Here is a 23,615-nt window from a genome sequence, read left to right on the forward strand (position 1 = left end):
TAGCTAGTTAGTTAGAGGGCTAGTTAAAAAGACGTAAAGCTGGTTGCCTGGATCAGCACCATGGATCAGCCCCTTTCCAACGATACAGATCCAGCTTTGAGGGACACCGATACAAGGATTGGTATCAGTGCATCCCTAAATTTAACATCCAGACAAGACAATTCTCATCAAAAAAAAGTTATTATTTGCATGTAATGGGTTTTATCTGGTGGTATGGCTTTGTTCTGGGAGCTCCCAGACTTTCCAGTTGCCCCTGTGGGATGCCAAAGCCTGAGGATGGAAGAACAGAGTGATCCATGACACTTTCAGTCAACACGTCATTATCGTCTACATACAAACACACATCAGGCGATGTTTGGCTTCTTGGCATTGGATAACTGAAAGTGTGTGTTTATAAGGCACAGTTGGCCTAGAGGTTTCAATCGGGGCCCCGTGAGGTTTTTCCTTGAACAGGTGGCATGGGTTTGAATCCAGCCTGTGGCCTGTTTCATGTATGTCATTCTCCACTCTCACCGTTTCCTGCTCCATCTACTGTCGTCCCCTGTCTGATTGAATATAGCATATAAAACAGTTATAATTAAGTTGTATGATGTGTACAGATACAATAAGTTCACCCTCTGACCAATGTATTGGGACATGGTACATTTGATATGATCCTTGGTGTGTGTAGAGCATAAATCAATAGGCATTGGTGCAATACAAAGGTCATCTCAGCTGCATCAAGACCTGGCAGGGTATGTTGCAAATTTGCGACAACAGACATCAATGGGTTAAAGGCGCTGTGAGGAGTTGACAGTGGTCTCTTTTCCAGATATATGCCTCATTGTAATCTACACCTTGAAATGAGATTATCAGCACCAATGTTGGTTATTTCGAAATGCTGCTTTGTAGCTTCTTCGTAGCTTCCCAGTTGTGTCGAGCCAGACCGGATTGTTTTACAGCACGTCTAAGTCGTTGACTGACAAAGTTTTGTTTTGAGAAGAGAGATCTGTGTTTTTCTTGATACTAAACTTGAGAGTCTATCAAAAATGAAAAGTGAGGTTATGCTAGCTCTGATTGGTAGATGACTGGCAGGACATAACCACGGGCTGTCAGTAGAGCTGCACATAGACAGCTACTAAACTACTGTACAAACTGTCAGTTAGCTTGTTCTCACGTTAGCCTATTGATATGTCGTAGCACCAGGCTGCCGATAGCACTACATATAGCCGGCTACTGACATATGGTACATACAAACTTGCAATATTTGCTTATTGTCACGCTTCAAACAACAGCGCTACCTAATTGCACTGATAAATACATTACCTCGTTGCGTTGTATTCAGTAAACAGTTGACTTGAACAAAGAAACTTTTTTCCAAAAGAAACACAGACCTGGTTAAAAGTCACATCTTTACAACAGTGCGTGTGTGTGTGTGTGAGACTCCAGGCCAGAAGGTGGCGCTGCAGTCCAATTAAAACAGATCCTCCTCTTAGCATCTTTAGAGTGTTTGTTTTCGTGGCCAACAGTTCACACCAAACTGTCCCTTCATATGTTGTTGTCAAGAGACTCTGAATCTTACGATATTCTTTCTTGGACTGATTCTGTAAACCTCATTTGTTTTCCTCTGTGTTGTAAATATGTATAAACACACATGTATAATAACTCACTAACCTGTGCTCTGTTTGTGCTTTCAGAGACATCAAACCAGACAACATCCTGCTGGATGAACACGGTGAGTTTCCTCTATTTTTACTCTGTACAGATGGATGCTCGAGGTCATTTTCAGGGCAAAGACACTTAATATAATAAATGTTTTTTGGGTTTTATAATAGTCATTCTATGCCAGTATATCCTGACATGACTTAGTGCTCCAAATTCAAGACTTAGCAGCTAATGACTCAGGATTTAAGCAACCCTACGGATCATTTCTGCACAGATCAAAGACGTTGAAAGGCTCAAAGCAGGATTCACAGACAGCATGGAGGAAAATACCTCAAACCTGCTCTTGACAAATATAACACAGAGCTCACATCTCTATCTTTATGAAATGAAATGGAGTGATGTAAGAGGAGTGTGAAAGACAGGGTTAATATTCATCATGGCTCCTTTCTGCTGTGAGGAAAACCCCGCTGTGAATGATTGATTAAGTGCCATCGCAGGTTTTAGGGTCTGTTGCACATAATTAAATCGGCACACATGCACATGAGAATAACATAAACTGTATGTGTTTGTTGGAGGGAGGCCTGCTGTAAATCAAAGCCACTTAAAGAGGTCATAAATGATCCCTGGAGAAACAGGCTTTCTAAGACATGCATGATAGTGCAGTATACACACGAAGGAGTCTCTGTTCACCGCGAAGAGCTAAGGAGTTACTGTGACCCAACACATCCTGTGAAACTGAACCAGGCTTTTGAGACAGAAAAGTAAAACAACCAAGTGCACCTGGAGAAAAGCAAACCTAAGTAACCGTAGCTAGCAGCCAGATAAATTATAAGAGGATGTTTCTGACAGACAAATTGAATTTAAGTAACAACAGTCATTTAATTATTATCCAACATTAAAGGTAGGGTCTGCAGGAATTTTTGTTACTTGTTAGAAAACTAGGGCTGTCAAGCAATAATCAGATTAATCTCATCATTGTGATTAATCTGATTAAAAATATTGACTCAATTAACTCATCTGCTGTGTAGGATGACTCAAAATCCCTGAAATGTCTCTGGCAACGCATTTTTGGCGGTTTGTCCAAGTAGATTTGAGTAAAATAAATAAATAAAAAAAGAATTGTAGACCAAAACTAGAAAAGCAATTTCTGAAGAAATTGCGCTGTGAATGCAGAATGCTGAAGCAGCTTGCGCTGAACTGCTAATGCAACGAAAGCTGAACCTGAATGACTGAAGGTTTGTCTGAAAATGGTTGAATGAAGTCTTAAAATGCTTGCGCTGAACTGCTAGAGCAAAATTCTGAACAAGAATGGCTAAAGTTATGTCTGAAATCATTTGAATTAAGTCTTGAAAAGCTTGTGCTCAACTGCAAAAGCAGAATGCTAAACGTGAATGACTGAATTTATGTCTGAAAATGGTTGAAATAATTCATGAAAAGCTGGCACTCAACTGCTAATGCAGAATGCTAAATTAACCTGCCATGAACTCTTGGATGAAAGTAAATTAATGGATGAATCAGTTAAGTGGATAAATGAATTTAAAGTTGAAATGGCTGCATCTTTTCAAAATTTGAAGCAATGAATTAAATTTTAAAGAACAGTTATGAAAATAATGACCTGACTGAGGGAAAATGCAAGTCTCATCTCTGAAACGCTGTTAAAATGAAATTCTGTGTGTCCTGTGTGTAAGTTTTTAATCATGTAAGCCTTTTAGCTGAGGCTCATCTGAAGCCAGATGTTGCCATGGTGATCATTGTTTACCAACTGCCATCAGAGAGCTGGTGGAGTCTGTTGATTCCCAACACATTTCCACTGAAATCAGGGTGTCAAACTGTCTGCAACTGTGACAAAACCAAAGGGCCGATGCATTACTGCATTCACAGCAATAAAGTGCTATACACTGCAGGAAGGAGTTTTCTTTCTGCTTCGGGGCTCCAGTAGGTTTACCTTGGTCAAATTGACACAATTGCAAAGTAGATTGCAACAAACTCAAGACCCACTGATAACAGTGAGGACATGGTTTTTACAAAGATTTTGCAAGTTGCCTCTCAAGATGGATTGTACAAGGCTCCATCAAGAAGCACAAGGTTTTTGATAACTTGAACTGTTCAAGGTGATTAATTATCATGTAAAGTGCAAAATTATTTCCTCCTTTCTTGAGTCTGCTCATGCAAAATGAAAAGTGATTAATATCCACTGCAACCCTGAGATTAATCTGATTGACTATTCAAACCCTTTGACAGCACAACTGGAAACAGAATCAAGTCAATTGTAGTTTTTCAATAGATTGTATCTGTAGTCTTTAGTAAGCCCAAGGGAAATGTGATTAATCATGATTAATCATGATTAATCATGATTAATCGCAGAGAAGACATGTGATTAACTTGGTTAATTTTTTTTAATCACTTGACTGCAACATGAATGTTTAGTTTTTGCCTGCAACCCTCCACCCTGATTCAATTTTGGCCCTTCACTGAAAAGAATTTGAGCACCCATGCTGTACAGTTTGTTCCTCTTAAAAACGATCATGTGCGCCAGACACAGTGATGTCACAGTGTGGTAACGCTTTAGCCATGAGACATGAACAGGAGTGTTCATTTGAGGCTGGCCCCTGAGCCACCAAGCCAAAGGGACAGTTTTACAGCAGCAATAAATTTTGGGAACTCGTTACTAAACATACCATTCAAACTGGGCTCCTCCTCCTTGGCTCAGTGCCAGCAGCAGCACACACCCACAGTTTTCGACCATGACTACGTGAACACACTCACTAGCCCAGCAACCACCTGTAGCATCACGTTTCTACGTGGGAGAGACTCAAGAGCTGTGCACCTGACTTAGCATGTTAGCACGAGCTAATCACGGGTATTTGACACATACTAACTTACGTCACTTTCGTCCCTGTGCTGCTCTCCAAGTTCCTGAAAGCGAGTGAAAGTCAAGCCAAGCTTCACCCTCGCTTAGGAAAAAGCTTTATCTGTTTGGAGTTTTGTTTCACTTGGGTTGTGTCTTTCCTTCTCAATGCTACGTCCACTATTGTAGCTGCTCTGATTAGCTTCCCCCTGCAATCATCAATACGCAAAGTTTAAAGCTTATAGTTGATCTTTATTTCATTCATGTTTTTATGTAAAAGAATATATACATGAAATATAAATAAAGAAGAGAAAAATCTGAAATGAATGAAAAGGAGCAGAAAGAAGAAAACCTTATTGCCCCTTTGCCCACAAAACGTTAGCTAAACACTTGACGAAACACACTCAAAAGAAGTAACAGTATTTGGCCAGCATACCTGTTAACCTTCTCTTGGAGTTCCACAAAAACAAATAAACAAAAACTTACTTTCTACCCAGAAACATCCTGATACAACCAAAACATCAACATCCAGGCAGAGGAGGGGATCAAGGCAGACACAGACACTGACACACATGTATAGAGGCACGTAGGAGACAATTGAGCAGGATTATTCCTGTAAAAGTTGACATTTTATTTTCCAAAAAAATCCTGCATACTCTACCTTTAAAGCTCTCAACATGAGAAGAGTCAGAGAGCTTGATACTTTGCATCATTTTGGCCACACATGCTCAAATTGATAGACACAGTCCCCAGGGACTCAGAGGGCACCGGGCATCTGCTTCAAAGAGCAGAGGAGGAATCAAGGATGGCAGGATGAGGCAAACAAAGAAAGACAGAAAGAAAGGAGGAGAGAAAGGATGGAAGAAAGAGAGACAGAAAAGATAAAACAGAGTGAAACACAGGGAGAGCCACAAGGATGAGACAAGGAGAAAGGAAGTGATGAGCAAACATTTCTGGGAAGAAAGACGTTTCAAAGGAAGAAAAACAAGGTGGACAAAGATTGAAGGAGATTTGTGAAGAAGAGAGATAAAGAGGCAGCTTTGTCAGCCTGATTTCCAAAGGACAACAAACACTCACTGGCACCTTCTCCCTCTTTCTGTATGCGTGCGTGTTCTTTCAGACTCAATAAGCTCTCCTCTTCTCTAACCTCGGTGTGTTTTTCTGCTCACACCGGTGGTTTTCCTCTCTGCTTGCGTCTGAAACAACATGAGGTACGAGGGGAGGAGAAGTGGGGGAGCGAGCTGTTTTGCTTCTGCTCACCAGTCAATTTTGCAAGCTGGAATTGACCCGTTCCCCCCGCGCTCCTCTGGGAGCTGCTTCAAATACAGAAAAACAATTTACTCATGCACGTGTGATGTCGTTTTTTTTAATACACGGCGTAGCCCCAGGATGCTGAGGGAAGCTCCAAGAGGGCCGCTGTCTAGGTTATCTGACACGAGCAGCTCACAGACACACGCAGGAACTGAGGTGAAATGAGGGAAACCACAGCTCGCTCCTCCTCCTTCTCCTCCTCCTCCTCCTGAACAATAGAAGCATCTTAGCATGTTTGCCAATTCAAAACCCATGGGACTCTTTTGACAACATACAGTCTTGTCTTGTTAGAAGTAGGACAATGAATGAAAGACGGGGGATTAGGATTATTGTTCCGTCAGTGACAGAACAAGCAGTTGATTTTAGTTAAATTGCACTTACATAGACAGAATCTATAAACGTAAAGTGTACTGTTATAATAGTGCTGTGGTTTTGGCTATTTTTAATTGTGTTCTTTGCACTGAACAATTGAACGCCAATAATGCCGTATGTCTACAAGCAAATTGAAAGAAAATAATACAACTTAGAAATGCATGAAGCTTATTGATATCCTTATTTTCCATATAGAGGGATTATTTGTTGATCAATAACGGCAGATGCAGACGTATTTTGACTGCAGAGGCGCTGCAGGGTACAATGGTTTGTCAAGTGACATGCCATCTGTATCTGTTTATCATAATTTATGTTCCCTTATTGTTCAGTCTCTATAACGAGTCCATGTTTGGTCATAACCTTGGCCTAAAACAATTGAATAAGCAAAGTGAAAACTGTATTTCGTAGAGGTGTGAAAAAAAAACGATACAGCAATACATCGGAAAACTTTGACCTGTGATAAAATATCCATATTTCAACTCTTAATATCAAATTTTTGTTCAACAAAAATTCATATTTAAGGTGAGTTGGAAGTACGATACATCTTCCACGCCTCCACTGCAGTAGATGGCGCCAAAGAGCTACTCCGCTGTATGTATAATAAATATGATTTTAAGGCTGTATTCAGACAGAAAATCAGAAAATTCTTTTGGTCTGCTTGTTTGGTCCGGACCAAAAGCGGACTTTATTTTTTTCGTTTAGTGCGGTTCGTATTCAGATTGTACTTTGTGCAAGTGGACTATATTCTGTAAACACATCCACGTGTGTGACGATCAGTGCTCTCATTGGACAGCACTGACAAAGGTGACACACAGAATACAGACCCGGAAATGGAGGTAAACATGTGTTTGTGCTCTTATTAGAGCTGCAAAATCATTTTCAGTTTCAAGAGCAGCTCCTTCCAAGAAGGCTTAACAACGCTCCGTTTCAAATTTAGGAACAGGAAGAGGAATACGCGCAGCAAGGAGACGCTATGCTCTGCGTGTCCTGACCCACAACATGCTAATAACAGTGTGGCTAAACAGGAGGATCATGTATGAACCAAAGACGGTTAGGTTACGGTGGCTTTATAGGCCCAAAAGGCGCATGTAACCTGTAGTTAGTTCGGATGGACCTTGGTTTGTATTCAGACCTGCACCAGAGAACCACGAACCGCACCAGAGTTCATTTGGAAGTGGACCGAGACCACCTCAAAAAGTGGGTCTCGGTCCGGTTGTTTGGTCCGCACCAGGGTTCGTTTGTGTCTATTCACACCTGCATGGAAAGTCCGCACCAGCGTGGGAAACAAACCCTGGTCCGTTTAATGTGGACCAAACAGTCCAGGTCTGAATACGCCCTAAAGTTTAGTCAAATATCTTATCCCTAAACTTAATGATGTGGGTTTTGATGCCGAAACATCAATGTTTTCTCTCTATTCTTGGGTCAGTTAGTTTAAAATCATTCATTCATTTATTCATTTTCTGAACCCCTTATCCTGTTCAGGGTCACGGGTGGCTGGAGTCTATCCCAGCTGTCATTGAGCGAGAGACAGGGTACACCCTGGACTGGTCGTCAGTCAAACCAAGGGCTGACATAGAGACAGACAACACACTCACACCTACAGACAATTTAGAGTGTTCAGTTAACCTAATAAGCATGTTATTTGGACTGTGGGAGGAAGCCGGCGGACTCGGAGAGAACCAACGCATGCACGAGGAGAACATGCAAACTCCACACAGAAAGGCCCACCGGCCAAGCTGGGAATCGAACCGATGACCTTTTTGCTGTAAGGCTGCAGCGCTAACCCTTGCCCTACCGTGCAGCCTTAGTTTAAAATCATTTTCGGTGTAATTTTTACAATGTAGGAGACTAATAAAATGATCATCATAGTCATGTTTTGCACAATAATAGTTTTTTTCATGAGTTACATTGGTTACAGCAAGTGACATTTATCAGTTTCACCATCCTACCATGTCTTTTACCCAATAACTTTTTTACAACAATAGTTTATGTTGCAGTAGTTTAAGTGACAAACTTGACACACTTTATATTTTAAAGTTAAGTGTATATATAAAACACTGCATCCTACTTTACTTATTTCAAACACAATAAAACAGAAAAGGTTTTTTTCAATCAAATAGTTAACTGTGTAGAATATCGCAATATATCACAATATTGTGATTTTATCATATTGTGACCCAAGTATCATGAGGCTATTCCATTACTCACCCATTATAATCAGAGTGTCAACAGTTAATGTTTCTTATCTGAGGTCAAACCTGGTTTATTGTGGTTGGATAAAGAAGGCACATTTAACAACACAGCCGCAGACATTGCTGGTGTTTCACCAGCACCTGACCCTAGTAACTGGTGACTCTCAGCTGTTAATCACATAGACTGTAAAATTAATGGACATAGTTTCTCCAGTGTCATCCGTCTGTTTCTGAAACAGAGTTTGGAAGCAAATTGGCTTGTACGGCCATATTGGAAGCGGGTTTCCAGTCTCCACACTTACAGCTATAAGGCCCCTGTCAGTCACATGAGCTGAGCTGTGCCTCTCTGGGTCCTGACCCAAAGGTTGGTCGCCAGAGATTTTTTATGGGTCACCAAATTAGTTTTCAAAATGCTTACATGAAATTCATGCTTTCCTTAACCAGAAGAAGTCTCCCCTTGCCGATTTGTTTACTGATGATTGGCTCCTCACTCTGTCATAGCTCATGTTTTCATTTTGAAGGTTCATCACCACAATGTTTACTGTAACTGGAAACATGTAACTGCTTTTCAAAAGTCTGAAGCCATGAGCTGGTGCTACTCAAACAAGAAAGAGCTGACCCATTGATTACTGCCATTACTTGTTGTTGTTAGTTAGTTGTTAGTTTCCAAAAGACATATCTGAAGTCAGATTCAAAAACCCCTTTGAGTTTTAAAGTCCAAAGTCGCTGCTGGATCTTGGACGGGCACCAGCTGCAGAAACTGAGCTGTTGCAGCTTGTTACAACTGTGCAGTGACTTCGCGCTGAAAAAGAGGCATGAACGGATGCTGTTACCTTTATTCTGGATTAACATCGCATCTTAATATCTTGTCCTGAATATCACATGACTGGGATACAATTCTGAAAGCAACCAGGCTACCCCTGTCACAGTAAAAATGTAAGCTGAAATGCATTTTTCAAATTTGTTAGGTTGGTTAGCTGGTACAAAAGATGTAAGATGGTGCAGAAACATGATTAAAAACCCTTTTTAATCTTTGCACAGTTTTCTTGTCAATTGGTTTTAGATTGGACATATTTTGGATTGGGTCGACGTGGCTTTTTCACCTGAAAAAAAGTTTGGGAAACACTGCTCTAAACTGTCGAGTTAAAAAAAAATTCATCCACCTACATAGTGAAACTAGCAATTCAGACAGGAGATGTTTTTTGAACCAGGCTGTAAATATATTAATTTCTGCTGTGAAAACAGCTTTTTAGGCTTAGTGTGTAAGTGACTTCAGGTACTTTTGGAGTCAGCCTCAGGTGGACACTCGAGAAACAGCAGATTTCAGCACTTCAGCATCGTCTCATAGTTTTAGAATAGAGGTTGTTGCATAATCACTGCTACATTTGGCTGAGAATCACCAGTTAGCATGGTTGCTATTAACTCCAAAACACCGGTAGCTCTTTAACTGTCACAACTTGATAGACAGTGGCTCTGTTGTGTAGTATTTTTTTTTTTTAACTGATCACAGAACAACCGGACATCTTTATGCTTCAAAAGTGTTTAAAGAACGCTAACTGGTCTGAAGAAATGGAGCTAAACGCTGCTTCTGTGTGCAGCCAATCTTTATGATAACCTAGACTAATAATCCCTTGATACTTCCTCTCTGTTTTCCATACTTAAAAGATCTCCCATAATTCATGGTGGGTTCATTATTGACAGACACACTGAAGGTCATTGCAGTATCAGCAGTTAAAGTACCATGACTGTTATCAGTGGTGCAGGTGTGCTGAGGTAACGATAAGAAAAAAGAAATTAAAAACAGGAGAGATGTGTTTTGAGCGTGACACAACAGAAGGATCAAACCTGGACAGTTGTGGAGGTAATCCCAGTAAAACATGTTAGATAACTAAGCTACCAGGAGACCTGCTGAGCCATTGTTCATCCAGCACGCAGTCCCAGCATCCACAGACTTCGTTTCATCTAATCAGACTTCATTTAATCGACTCATGACAGATCACAGAGCTGAAGATTTTAGTCTGAAATTTAGGAAATGATGCCTCTTTAAGGCTCAACACATTTCTTGGCGTTCACACACACGTTCTCTTGAACAGTGTAGAGGCAGCTTGAAATCAGAGGGAAATAAGTGTTACATATCTGTTGTTTCAGTTTTATTCAGGCTTTTGAAGCTCCACACTGACGTACCAACAAGCAGTTAAGGACACAGGCCAGAAGTATAACCTTTTTTTCTCCTAAGATTTGCTTTTAATTTTTCCTAATGGACCCGCCAATTGGGAACAATTTCAACCATTCACAGTCCTCTGCGTGCAATCCACTGACGAAAACTGTTTTCAATCAGAAAGATTTAGAAACTGTCAAAGTTCATCTCGGTGTGATCTTTATCTTTTTTCTACAAATTCTACAAATCTGCATCTGATGCTGACTCTGACTTGTTTGTCCTTCCAACAACTCTTCTGATGACTGGGTGTTTCTCTCAGTTGTGAAAATTTCTGACCAAATATGACTATTTAAGCTGAAAAAAACCCAACACATTTAATAATATTATATGTATATATATATATTAATAATATTAATCTTTTTTCTTTACTCCTGAGGCCTTGACAAAACTTGTTTTTATATTTTGTGTACCTTAAAGAGGGGGTGATGTGTTTTAGGCTTCTTACTGTCTTTCTTGTACTTCCATAGTAGCTTAACTTTTATGAATAAAGCTGAAAATTTACAGTTAAAAAAAAAATCTTTATTTTTCCCACTCTTGTGTTTGAGAAAACTTAATTCATTTTAGCTGACGTCTCTTTAATGCCTCTAATATACCAGTCAGCCTGCATGTTCAGTCCATCAAGCTGTATGACTGACAGACAGCTGGAGTCACAGACCGAGGAGTTCCTGCTCTTCCCACTCCATTGATGAGTCTCTCCTCATTCATGTTGGGCTGTAAAACCTCAAACCTGTTGACTCCTGGTTTGGCTCTGCTCACTATGATAGTTTGTCATCATAGTCGAGATAATTACGAACTGATTTTGACAGGGTTTGTGTTATTTTGAAAGTCACAAGGCATTTTCAGGTAATTTCCGGTCACAACTTCCTGTCCCGCCTGATCTTCCCTATGCTGAATTTATGTGTCACAGCTCCATATCGTAATACCTGTGACGTGGCGGACCAGCCACGCAGACGGACTGCAATGGAACAGATCCAGTGTAAGTTAGTTGAATGAAAACCTATTTAAGCCGTTAGCGTGACAGAGCAGAGACGGACTGTCGATGCATCTGGTTTACTTCAAATATAAGGCTTCTCACTCCACAAACCCCCAGTCTTCTGATTGGCCAGCCCTCTTGAGGCCTGTGAGGGCCAGACCTTGGTGTTTAGAATAGAATAGAAAACACTTTATTTATCCCTGAGGGGAAATTCAGGAGTCACAGCAGCAATCAAGAAAACAAAAGTAAGAAAGTGTATAGAAAGTGTAAAAAGGTCCATAGTAAAATAGATGCTGACAGCTTGTCCATCATTGTCCAGTCAGCCAGCCTCCACCTCCACAGGGTCCAGGACTGAGCTTCTTCAGCAGTCTGTTCAGTCTCTGTCTCCTGGATCCTGTCTGCTCACAGCAGGTGAAGCTCTTCCAATGTGACGTTGGTGTCTGGTGTTAGCTCTGTTAGCCATGTCTGTGAATAGCGTGATGCTACTCTGCCTTCTGGTATGCCCTCTGTTGCTGGGTTAGCTTGGCTAGCTCATCCATCTTATTGGAGATAGATCTTACGTTCCCAATAACGATGGATGGAAGGACTGGTTGATGTTGTCACTTCTTAGGGTAAACATCAGGCCTTGCACCAGTTAGCATTGACATGCTACAGGCTGCTTACAGCTGATTTCACATGTAAATAATGCGGCAATGGTTACATGTAGGATCTCCAAACACAGGAGCAAAAATAGTAAAAATCATCCAACATCCAACTTAATTACTTTTCATCCATATTTGAAATAATGAAAAGCTTGATTCTCACGCTTAAGAAAAGTTCCTTTTTAGATTCATACCACTGAAATAAAATACAGTCAAGCCCCTGTGTGATTTATTATTAACAATGAAACTAAGACTCAGCAGAAGGCGATGAATGGGCACTATTACAAAGATTTAATGACAGATTTCTTTCAAAGACACATTTCCCTTTACTTTAATCACTGCCGTCTAATGAGACTGTAAACAAAGTTTATCACCAGCTGCTGGCTGAACTGAAACTCAAGAAAAGTTCAGGGTTGCTACCATAAGCGAGATCACTGATTAGTTAAAGAGTTGATGTATATATATTTTTAGCTATAAAACTAAAAATGAGTGCTCTTAGGGTTTTGTAAAGAATCAGACGACTATTAAACAAATGAATGTTAATCAATGTTATAGAGCAACTTCTGCCACCCACACCACCCTCTCCTCAGACTTTTTCAGGAGGTTAGAGTCAGACATGGAGAGAAATACACTTAGATATTGAAAACTTAATTAAAGTGGAGCCGTCCCACGAGTCCACAGCCTCAGCAACAAGCCACTCGAGGCTGGTTCTGCTTCTCACGCCAAACTGGAACAAACAAAGCCATGAATCATCGCCACCTTCCCTGGAGCTCTTTTAAACCGACTGAAATGACATCCATGCTCATGTTGAAACATATGAAGTTACCACCAAACACCTTCAAGCCCACTAGCTCTGCATTTTGATGTCAGCCGTCTTGTTCCTCCCTGCTGGCTACTGTTAAAACTCTTGTCCCAAATCTGTCTCTTGCAAAGCGGAGAGAAACGAAGGCAGGAGAGGGGAAAAGAGGATAAGATAAGTATCTGACAGGAGGGATCATTAAATATGAAAACAAGATTCTTGCTTGAGCTCCACTCGGAGACTCAAGTGATGTTCGAGTCCTGCTGCACCTTTGTCACAGACCTCGGGAAGCTTTCTTTTATAACTCCACATTTTGATCAACAGTCACGAAACTACAACACTGAATACAGACTCAGAGGGGTAAAGAGGTCAAAGCGTTAAGTAGAAGAATAAAGATATGAGGTTTATGCAGGAAACAGCAAATTAAAACCTGGAAAATAAGGACGGGGTTTAGAGAGGTGAAGAGAGGAGGGTGGAATAAAAACTGAATGAAAGGGCGTGATAATGCAGAGTAACAAAAAGACCGAGAGAAGAAAGGATTTCGCTATATTTTCCTCGAACTGGCTTATCTTTAAAGCTCAGTATGGTAACTTAAATATACATTTAAATAACTGAAGGAGAAAAGGTCCAACGTCTCACTGTGTGTGTGTGTGTGTGTGTGTGTGAGGCTACCTGAGTCATGCAAACAATCGCTCTGCAGCAAAACCTCTCCTGCTCTGTATCACTCTTTCACTATACACACACACACACACACACACACACACACACACACACACACACACACACACACACACACACACACACACACACTGTATATTCAGCTCATTAGTGTGGGCTCAGTGTGCATAGCAAAGACTCGGGCTATCTTGCAGCACTGTGAGACACAGGTCAGTGGTTTGACTTTGGGAGGCTGTCGCTAGAACAGTTTTTGTTCAGACCTGCTACGACGATGCACACACACACACACACACAGGTTTTGTTGCATTAGTACAGCCCCAGTTTACTTGCATTTGATCTTTTTTAAGAAAATCTATTTCACATTAAGATCTGGAATATGTTGGGGGGGTCTTCAGATCATATCAGAGACCAAGCGGCAACTTCAGGTCTAAGAATTAGAGGTAGACCGATATATCGGCCGGCCGATATTTGGACATTTGTCTCTATTGGCCATCGGCCATATTTTCTTTTAAAAAGCCGATTTTTGATCCGTTGTATAAAATGACGCAATTTTTGATCAGGCACAAAAAAGATGAGCACCTCAAACTTGTGGAACCACTTGGATACATTACATACTTTTGTTCAAATTATATTAATAAGTTTAAATTTCTTTTTTGACATTTTAAGAAGAGTGTGAATGTTCACTACTGCTTGTTACATTGTGTGTTTACTCAGACAAAATATTTTATTGTTTTGAAAGCCGAATAAATGTTCAGAGGACTGGACACGACCTGTTGTAATAGATTTCTTTTATTTGCTCAGAAATTGCTACGTTTCACAAAAATGTGATAAATATATATTTATTAAACAATCGGCCTGAATATCAAATTGGAAAAATCGGCTATGCATATCGGCATCGGCTGCCCAAATTTGGAAAGCATCGGCATCGGCATCGGCCCCCAAAAAACCCATATCGGTCGACCTTTACTAAGAATATGAGACAATGGTGAAGTGCTAAAATCTGCTGTTTCTCGAGTGTTCGCTTGAGGCTGGCTCTGGAAGTACAGGAAGTCACAGACACACTAAGCCAAAAAAAGCTGTTTTCAAAGCAGAAATTAACCTATTTACAGCCTGGTTCAAAAATCATCTCCTGTCTGAGTCGCTAATTTTACTATCATCACCCACTGTAGGGGGGTGAATCTTTTTCTAACTCGGCGGTTCAGAGGATATTAAGATCGCAAGCTCACCCAATCAGAGGCAGAGCTCAGGGTCACATGACTGACAAGTGCCCTATAGCTGTACATGAAGCCCTTGCCACTACCAATATGGCTGCGATAGCCGATGTGCTTCATTTACCGTTTCAGAAACAGACTGGTGACGTCGCATGATTTGCATATTGTATTACTTTTAGAAATGGTGGTTGCTAAAAATCTTCTCACATAGAAATTCACCTCACCACCCTGCTTCTTCCACTGACTTAAAGACATGCATCATGTCTTTAAGTCAGTTATATACAGATGGGAAACTGTGTTTGCACAAACCCAACACAGAACATAAAGCTGAGAAAGTCTAGAAACCGTTCTTGGTGTGTTGTAATATCAGCTTACTTTCATGAGAAATTGTGCCTCTTCTAATATATTTTCACTTACCTCATTCTTTAGAAATTACTCTTATGTTGACAACTTTGAAACTCTGTGTATATAACCATGAACTGGCAGCCACATTTTTTTATGTGTGTGCATATGTGTCGTGTTTATAATGTTTATTTATGGTAAATAAATGATATATATGTTTGTTTTTTTAAAAAAAGGTCTAGAATATGTGCTGGGAATTTGAACAGACTTTGTTACATATTTATATCCATTTAATCCATTAATCTTTAAGTCACTTGAGGTAATTAAATCTTTCTCTCCTCTAGGGCACGTCCACCTGACAGACTTCAACATCGCAGCCATCGTAAAAGACGACCTGAAGGCAACATCTATTGCTGGGACCAAGCCGTACATGGGTGAGGAAAGACTTTTTTCTGTTATTTTCATTATCTCTTGATTTTTTTTTACATTTTATATACACAGGACAAAAACAAAGCCAAGATAAACAAAATCAAAATCAAAAGAGAGAAGAAAACAAAACAAAAAAATATTATAAAAATAAATAAATTAATAAAAAAAATAAAAGAGGTGAATACATTAATAAGCCATGGTCACAGTACATTTCTTTCTTTCTTTCTTTCTTTCTTTCTTTCTTTCTTTCTTTCTGTCTTTCTTTCTTTCTTTCTTTCTTTCTTTCTTTCTTTCTTTCTTTCTTTCTTTCTTTCATTCTGCCTTTTTTTTTCTTTTTTTTTTAACACTCAAAGTTCATGCATGTCTAGCCATGCTAGGTAGATATCAGAGGTGCTTTGTTCCAGACGTAAGGTTTCGTTCAAAGTTTGTTTAAACAGGTTCAATGTAGGGGGTCTGTGTTGGTTCCAGTTAAGCAGAATCTATAGAAATCCTCCTTGAATGTGTGAGATCCAGGGTCCGGTTCAGTTCAGAACCAAAAAGATAAAACATGGTTGTACAATCTAGTGAGGTCCCCATGACCTTGACCATCAAGGAAAGACTTTCTAATCAGTACAGCACAGGTAGAAGAGGTGGAGGAGTGAGCTATCATCATAGCCTGGGGTCTATTTTCACGCAGCCCCAGGATTTCACTGACATGTATTAATAATGGCATTGAAATGAATCATGTTCTAAATTATCTGTATTATCAGACGAGTTAGCGTTCTTGTAAACAATAAATCAAAGCTGTAAGCAGAATAAAAATGTCTGGATTTTTTTGTGGTGAGTTGTCAGGAATGAAGTCAACTTCTGTCAAGTTCTGACTGTTACAGAGCTACAGGTGTTTTGGAAAAAAGAGTGACCGTGCTAAATGGTGACTCTCAGCTGATCGTGTCAGTGGCTACTCTTACATGCAGTCATTAACCCTGTCATATTTGAAATATTAGCAATAACAGGGTTGCTCACAGCCATGTAAACACCATAGACTGTAAAAAAAATGGACATCATCTTACTTGGATCGAGCAAAAACTGCTCCCCCTGGTGGCTGGCTGCAGTATCGGTCAAAAAATCTGTCTCTCCAGTCATTTCAGCAGGGCTGTGGTCAAACTTTAGAAAATTAATACTCCTCGTAGAAATGTTTCTCATGTCCGATTGTTGTGGTGATTTGAAGATACTATTTGGCTGTCTTGTATCCAAGTCCTCTTTTTCTGAAAAGTTTTGTTTTCATTTGTTAGAAGAGGTTAAACAAGGTTTTATGTGTTGGTTCCAGTTAAGCAGAATCTATAGAAATCCTCTCTGTATGTGTGGGATCCAGGGTCCGGTTCAGTTCAGAACCAAAAAGATTGAATATGGGTGTACAATCTAGTGAGGTCCCCATGACCTTGACCATCAGAGAAAGACTTTCTGATCAATATATCACAGGTAGAAGAGGTGGAGGAGTTAGCTATCATCATAGCCTGGGGTCCATTTTCACGCAGCCCCAGGATTTCATAGTACATGTATTAATAATGGCATTGAAATGAATCATGTTGTAAATTATCTATACATTTACATTTTCTGCACAGTGCATCAACAAAACTAAGGTATGTTTGGTAACGTCCCACTAAACTGCATTTGAACTGTGTATGGGCTACTTACAAAAAGCTAAAGCTCTTTAAATGAATGTATTTATCATGATGTGAAAATGTGAGCATTCAAAAAAACACATTAGACGACACAAGACAAGGTTAAATTTTTGAAATGGTGAAGTAAAAACAAAAATTGGTGCCTGTAAATATTGCAGGATTTAGGATAAGTATATTTTTGCAGGTCAAATTAGTCTCAAAAACATCATGAAAAAAAACATGACACATTTTGCCTATATCGCCCCCTGATGGAGAACATGTTTCTTGGTCAGAAGCAGAGTTTGTTGATGTTAATGCAACATGTAACACTGCAGAAAACTGACCACTGATCTTTTGAGATCAATAGACATTTGAAGGACAGATAAGGTTTGATTTGATAAGTCTGTAACGAATGGTAGGTATGGTTGTGTCATCATTAACTGATAGAGAATTCACTCAACCGTCTCAGTGAGAGCGGCTGTGGTCCCCTCATAAAAAGTTTGGCCTCCTCTTCTTTAGGATAACTGCTGTAAACTCCACGGAGCAGCTTCTGTTTAATCCATACTGCCAAGGACACATACGGGGGGCTAACTTTGGCTCATTCTCATTTTGCTGTGTCCTTGGCAGCTTCAACTCTTGTTCAGTTTTGTAGATTCATCACTCTGCAACACGAGGAACAAACACACTGGGCTGTATATATTAACTCTGAGTGTCAGGCTTTAGCCTTAAGAAACAACCAGCCAAAGGTTGATTTAAAAAACTCAATCATTTCCTTTAAGACTGATTAAATGATTGATAGAGGGATAAGAGATTAACAGACATAAATTCAAGGCTTGGATCAGCTGATTAAGATTTTTACTTGATTACACAATCATGAAAATGGTCAGTGATTCATTTATCACATTTAAAACTAATTGATGAATGAGCCACGAGCGCAGTCTTTGGAAACCTTTCTCCTCTTCAGCACAGCAGACGTTAACGGTTGTCAGGTGATGGTGAGTTTATCCTCCGGAGAGATCTGATGGATAACAGGATTTAAGGCCAAGCAGTGACGAGGCACAGCTTCCTGTGTGTTTATCCGTGTGCTCGTGAAGAATAATCTTGTAACCAGGCTTGAGTATATTTCAGGAGAATACTCAGTGGTCTAATAGATAATTCATTGGTCCTCTAGGGAGAAGAAACCATTTTCAGGCTCCTGTAGACAAACGACACGTTTTCCTTCTTAGCAAGAGAGCGAACTGAGCTGTCAGGTCAACGAGGAGTGTGTGTGTGTGTGTGTGTGTGTGTGTGTGTTAACCTGGGTGTGCAGGACATTTCCCTCCAGAAAAAAAATAACTGTTTTTTTTTTAGTTCTTTCTCCCACTCAGAAAACCTGTTTAATCAATTATTTATCAATAGAGAGTCACGACTCCAAATTAGATCCAGGTAATTAAAACCTGCCCTGAGCGAAAACAACCTGAGTCATTTTTTATATCAGAGAAAAACAACAAAGTTTACTTCATTTGTACTTGTAGCAATTTGTGTAATGTGATTTTTCTGTTTCAGATTATTGAATAATGTCCACAACACGTACTTCCTCCACATTTTTCTTTACTTTTATTCAACTTTTCATAAACTCTAATAACAAAGAAAAAGAGAACACTTTTTTAATAAGCAAGAAAACTAATCAGGGCATTCACTGTGTGATGAGATGATGATTATTAATCAAGACGTCGACACTTATACACTCTTTTAAATCAATCAGAATTTCATCTAATATTAAACATTTGATGAGTGGGAAGCTGTTTTTAGGAAAAAGTTTGACATGAATTAAAGTGACCCAGCCAGCTTCTGTCAAAAGAGCTGGGATCAAAACAAGTCAAATATATAGAAACTATCTTCCAATTTTTAGTTGGTGTCACCATAAAAGTTAGGTAAAGGAAGCAGCGTTCAGCTCCATTCATTCAGACGAGTTAGCGTTCTTATAAACAATAAATTAAAGCTGTAAGCAGAATAAAAATGTCTGGATTTTTTTGTGGTGAGCTGTCAGGAATGGAGTCAACTTCTGTCAAGTTCTGACTGTTACAGAGCTACAGGTGTTTCGGAAAAAAAGAGTGACCGGGCTAAATGGTGACTCTCAGCTAATCGTGTCAGTGGCTACTCTTACATGCAGTCATTACCCCTGTCATATTTGAAATATTAGCAATAACAGGGTTGCTCACGGCCATGTTAACACCATAGACTGTAAAAAAAAATGGACGTTATCTTGCTCGGCTCGAGCAAAAACTGCTCCCCCTGGTGGCTGGATGCAGTATAGGTTAAAAAATCCATCTCCCCAGCCATTCCAGATGGGCTGTGGTCAAACTTTAAAAAATGAATACACCTCATAGAAATGTTTCTCACGTCAAATTGTTGTGGTGATTTGAAGATATCATTTGGCTGTCTTGTATTCAAGTCCTCTTTTTTTCCGAAAAGTTTCATTTTCATTAGTTATAAGAGGTTAAAAACAAGGCTTTACGCCATGTTTAACGATGATTGACAGCTGCCGTTCTTGTGTATTTTTTTCAGGGATTGTAAAATATGCCTGGAGGTAGAGTCCAGAAGTGATTAGACTCTCGAAAGAAATGAAGAATCATTACTTTTGTCACCTGGCTCCACTCTGATTCTCCCAGAATCCCTCACAGTCTCTACTGCACAGACTCTGACGGCACCTGTGACTGGGGAATTTTTGCGTCAAAACCGTACAATGAAACATGGCTGAGCCACACTGTCCACTCTTTATACAGTCTATAGTAAACACCAGTAACCTTTTTAAAAACTTTTTTTCTAACCCCAATATTTGGTCATGTAAACGCGTTTTGTTTGCAAGGAATCTTGGTTATTTGAGTACAGGAAGTCCCTGCTGCTCCGGGCTGTTCATTTTCTGCCATGCTGCTGCTGCTGCTGTTGTTGCAGCTGTTTCTATGGATACAGGAAGAAGTGGAAATGATGCCCTTTGCATCATGACTTTCTCAGTGCGTCACTTGGTACCTTTCACATTTGAAACGATACAGTACAGATGCCGGTACCTGGCAATCGGTACCGGTACTCAACGGTACTAATTTTTGGTACTTTTTTTTGTGGTAAAAAAATATCAATTTATTTATGATAAAATATATTTTTTCAATTCAACATACTTATTCTTCCATATTTAACCTTGCAATACTGTGTTCATGTTCAGTATGGAAAATCGTCTTCTCTTCCACTCCCTCACAATCACAAAGATGCATTTAGGTACCTAAACAATGGTACCTTTTGATTTTACCTGAATCGATACTCTGTACTTTTGACAGAATTCAGTTGGTGCCCATAAAAGTACCTAATTCTGTACCCATCCCTAGGATACCACGTAAACAGGAATAACTCTGTTTGCTCACGCATCTGAACGGGTTATTATGCATATTTCACATACCGGGCTGTTGACCTTAACCCTAATACTGACTGTATGTAAATGTAGCCAGTGATGGTCGGCTGATAAGTCACCAGTTAGCAGGGTCACACTTTATACTGAAACACCAGCAAACTGTGTCTTCTTTATCCAACCTTAGGTAACCAGGTTTGACCACGAACACACACTTTTAACAGCAGATATTCTAAATCTGGTTTTTACTCTGTGAATTGAATAAAAAAGTTGGTTTTGGGCCGAGGTTATGACCTAACATAAGCTCACTATGGAGGGTAAAAAAAATCTATATATTAACAGAAAAAAAAATCAAAGTGAATCTAGGGTATATTATCAAACTTTTATCCAGTCTTATTAGTTTCCTTAAAACACACAACCATTAATATTTTGATATATTTGGTGCAGTTCTCTATGTAGGCGTAGTTTTCTGGCTCCTTTATTAAAACCCAGGTCTTAGCGGTCTGTGTGCTTGTTTTAGATTTGGGAAAGTTTTTTACTTTACTGACACAAGTTCATGTCTTTACATTTCACAGTCTGGTATATTTCATGGCTAATGCAGTCACAAGCTTCAAGTGACTTGTGCTTAAATTCTTCTTGAGGTCACATGTTGGATTTCTCTACTAGAAACGTCTGTCCACTTGTTGATTTACGTTTTCAATCTGCTCAATGATTCTCGTAAACCTGTGAGTCGTTTACCATCTGTCTTATTGGTGTTATTTAGATAAATATGCGTTTTTTTGGTTGTCACTTGACAAAATGTTTTACTCCACAACGCTTCTGTTTCCAAGTGGCTCTGTGGACCTTTTTTATTAATACTTGCTGTGTTTTCTGTTGTATGTCAGCTCCTGAACTCTTTCAGACCTTCGAGGGACCCCACCCTGGCTACTCTTTCTCTGTGGACTGGTGGTCTCTGGGCATCACGGCGTATGAGCTGCTTCGAGGACAGGTGACACATCCTTTACTGGAAACACTCATCCTCTTTACTGAAGTAAAGACAGAGACCATACAAATACATAACATTTAGTGTGCAATATTCAGTATTTACTTTGCTAAATACACTCTTTACTGTTCAGCTTTCTTTTATGTGTTACTGTGGATGCCCAAAAATAGCCCGCCTACCACAGAGCACTTCGCCGTCTCAGAGTTGTGTAATAACAACACACTCTCTACTTTTACTTCCTCTTTCAAAGGACTGAAAGTTTGTCTGCAACCAATTCCTTAACTTTTTTTTTTAACAAAGTCTTTCTGTTAGTCTTCCTCAAATGCATGCAGCCAACTTCCTGTCGGCAGACTCACATCTCACGCCCACAGTTTTATCTTTAGTCCTCCCTCAGGCTGTCTTTTACCTCAAAACCTTCAGTTAACCCTACATAAATATGTGTTATCCTCTTCCTGACCTCCATGGTGTATGCACCAAGCCTTCGCTCTAACCTTACAGCTGTGTGCTCTGATTCCTCAAGCGCTTTTAACCTTCACTCTTTCATGGATGGGTTGCTGAGCACACACTCACATACCTCCAAACCCAGAGATTACCCACAGTGACATTGACGTTAGCCCCATTTACACACTCTCCTCATACTTCACTCCGTTTCTTAAACTTTCCCTCACCTCACTTTACTTCCTGCTGAAAATTTGCTTTCACTTCATCCCTCTGTCTCTCAGGGAAACTCTCCTACACCTTTCTAAGACTGGCACATTTCATGGCTGCCTATAAAGAAGGAGTCTGACTCGAGGCATTGAAAACCAGCCTGTTGGACGTGCAGGATAATTTGGCGAGCTTGCTGACTATGATTCAGCTCCAGGCACTTTCCAATCCGTGTGCTTCGCCTTATCGCTCTCTTTTTAAAACTCTGGCCCCCTTTCTCTTCATTCAGGTTTTACTCAGACCGTTTAACCCCTCACTGGGTCACAGTGCCCTCCTGTCAGGTCTAACCACAGGTTGTGGGTTCAGATTCATGAAGGTGTACTTGTCCATGAGGAGCAATGACCAGATTTACAGTGGGTCATTTGGGTGACGTTTCACTTTGTGAATTGGCAGTTTTTGTGCTGTCCAATTCTGCATATGTCAAGTTTGCTCTTCAAAATTAACACTTGAATAACTTAAAAAAAATATATAAATATTAAGTATTTTTGTTCAAAATAATTTTTTAAACATGATAACTGTGTTTTAAAAACGATTTAAATAATTTATTTAGATAAAATAATTATTTTTGTTTGTGTCTGACCACCCTGCATCAACTGTGTTACCCATTTAAAAAAAAAACCTATAAATCAGCAATGGTTTGCTCCAAAGTCACATGACCCAGATCAGCTGAGCTCACATCCTTTTTGATGGGAGCCTTGAAGAAAGTGTGGCATGTTTTAACTCTTTCTCATCAATACTTCATCAGAATGATTGTCTTTACATGTTTGAAACCCCAAAAGATTCATAAATAAATAAATAAATAAATAAATAAATAAAAACAACATTTTGAAATAAATACAATTTTAATTAAAAACAGACAAATATATAGTATGGCCATTAAACTATGAAATAAGTTAGTTTTATTATGAAATATTTTTTACTATTCTTTAATATTGAATTATTATAATTAAATATTTCATAATAAATATTCCAACAATTTCATACTTTTTTAAATAATTATTTTTTGACTTCATTTCCCAAGCTTTTATAAAATAAAATAATTTAAAAATTCATTGAAAAATAAATAAAAAAGAAAAAGATTGTGGAAAAGAACATTAAGAAATAAAAATGGACTTTGTAAAAACATTCTTTTTTAATTCTATAAAGCTTGGAAAATATATCAAACGTCATTAATTTAAAAGGTGTGAAACCGTTAGAATAATCATTATGAAATATTTAATTATGATAATTCTGTTTTAAAGAATAATAAAA

General features: G+C 39.3%; 1 protein-coding gene across 1 annotated transcript in view; it reads left to right on the plus strand.

Moving 5' to 3' along the window:
* stk32a (serine/threonine kinase 32A) overlaps positions 1–23,615 on the plus strand; it is a 129,000-nt gene that overhangs the window by 72,351 nt on the left and 33,034 nt on the right. Inside the window, exons 6-8 of the mRNA XM_074672660.1 lie at positions 1,677–1,714; positions 15,574–15,663; positions 21,562–21,665. Of these exons, the coding sequence (XP_074528761.1) occupies positions 1,677–1,714; positions 15,574–15,663; positions 21,562–21,665 (232 nt within the window). The remainder of the gene's footprint in view (positions 1–1,676; positions 1,715–15,573; positions 15,664–21,561; positions 21,666–23,615) is intronic.

Source organism: Halichoeres trimaculatus, unplaced genomic scaffold, assembly GCF_033239565.1.
Source record: "Halichoeres trimaculatus isolate MK-OKI-2021-1 unplaced genomic scaffold, fHalTri1.1 fHalTri1_scaffold_6, whole genome shotgun sequence".
Lineage (NCBI taxonomy): Eukaryota > Metazoa > Chordata > Actinopteri > Labriformes > Labridae > Halichoeres > Halichoeres trimaculatus.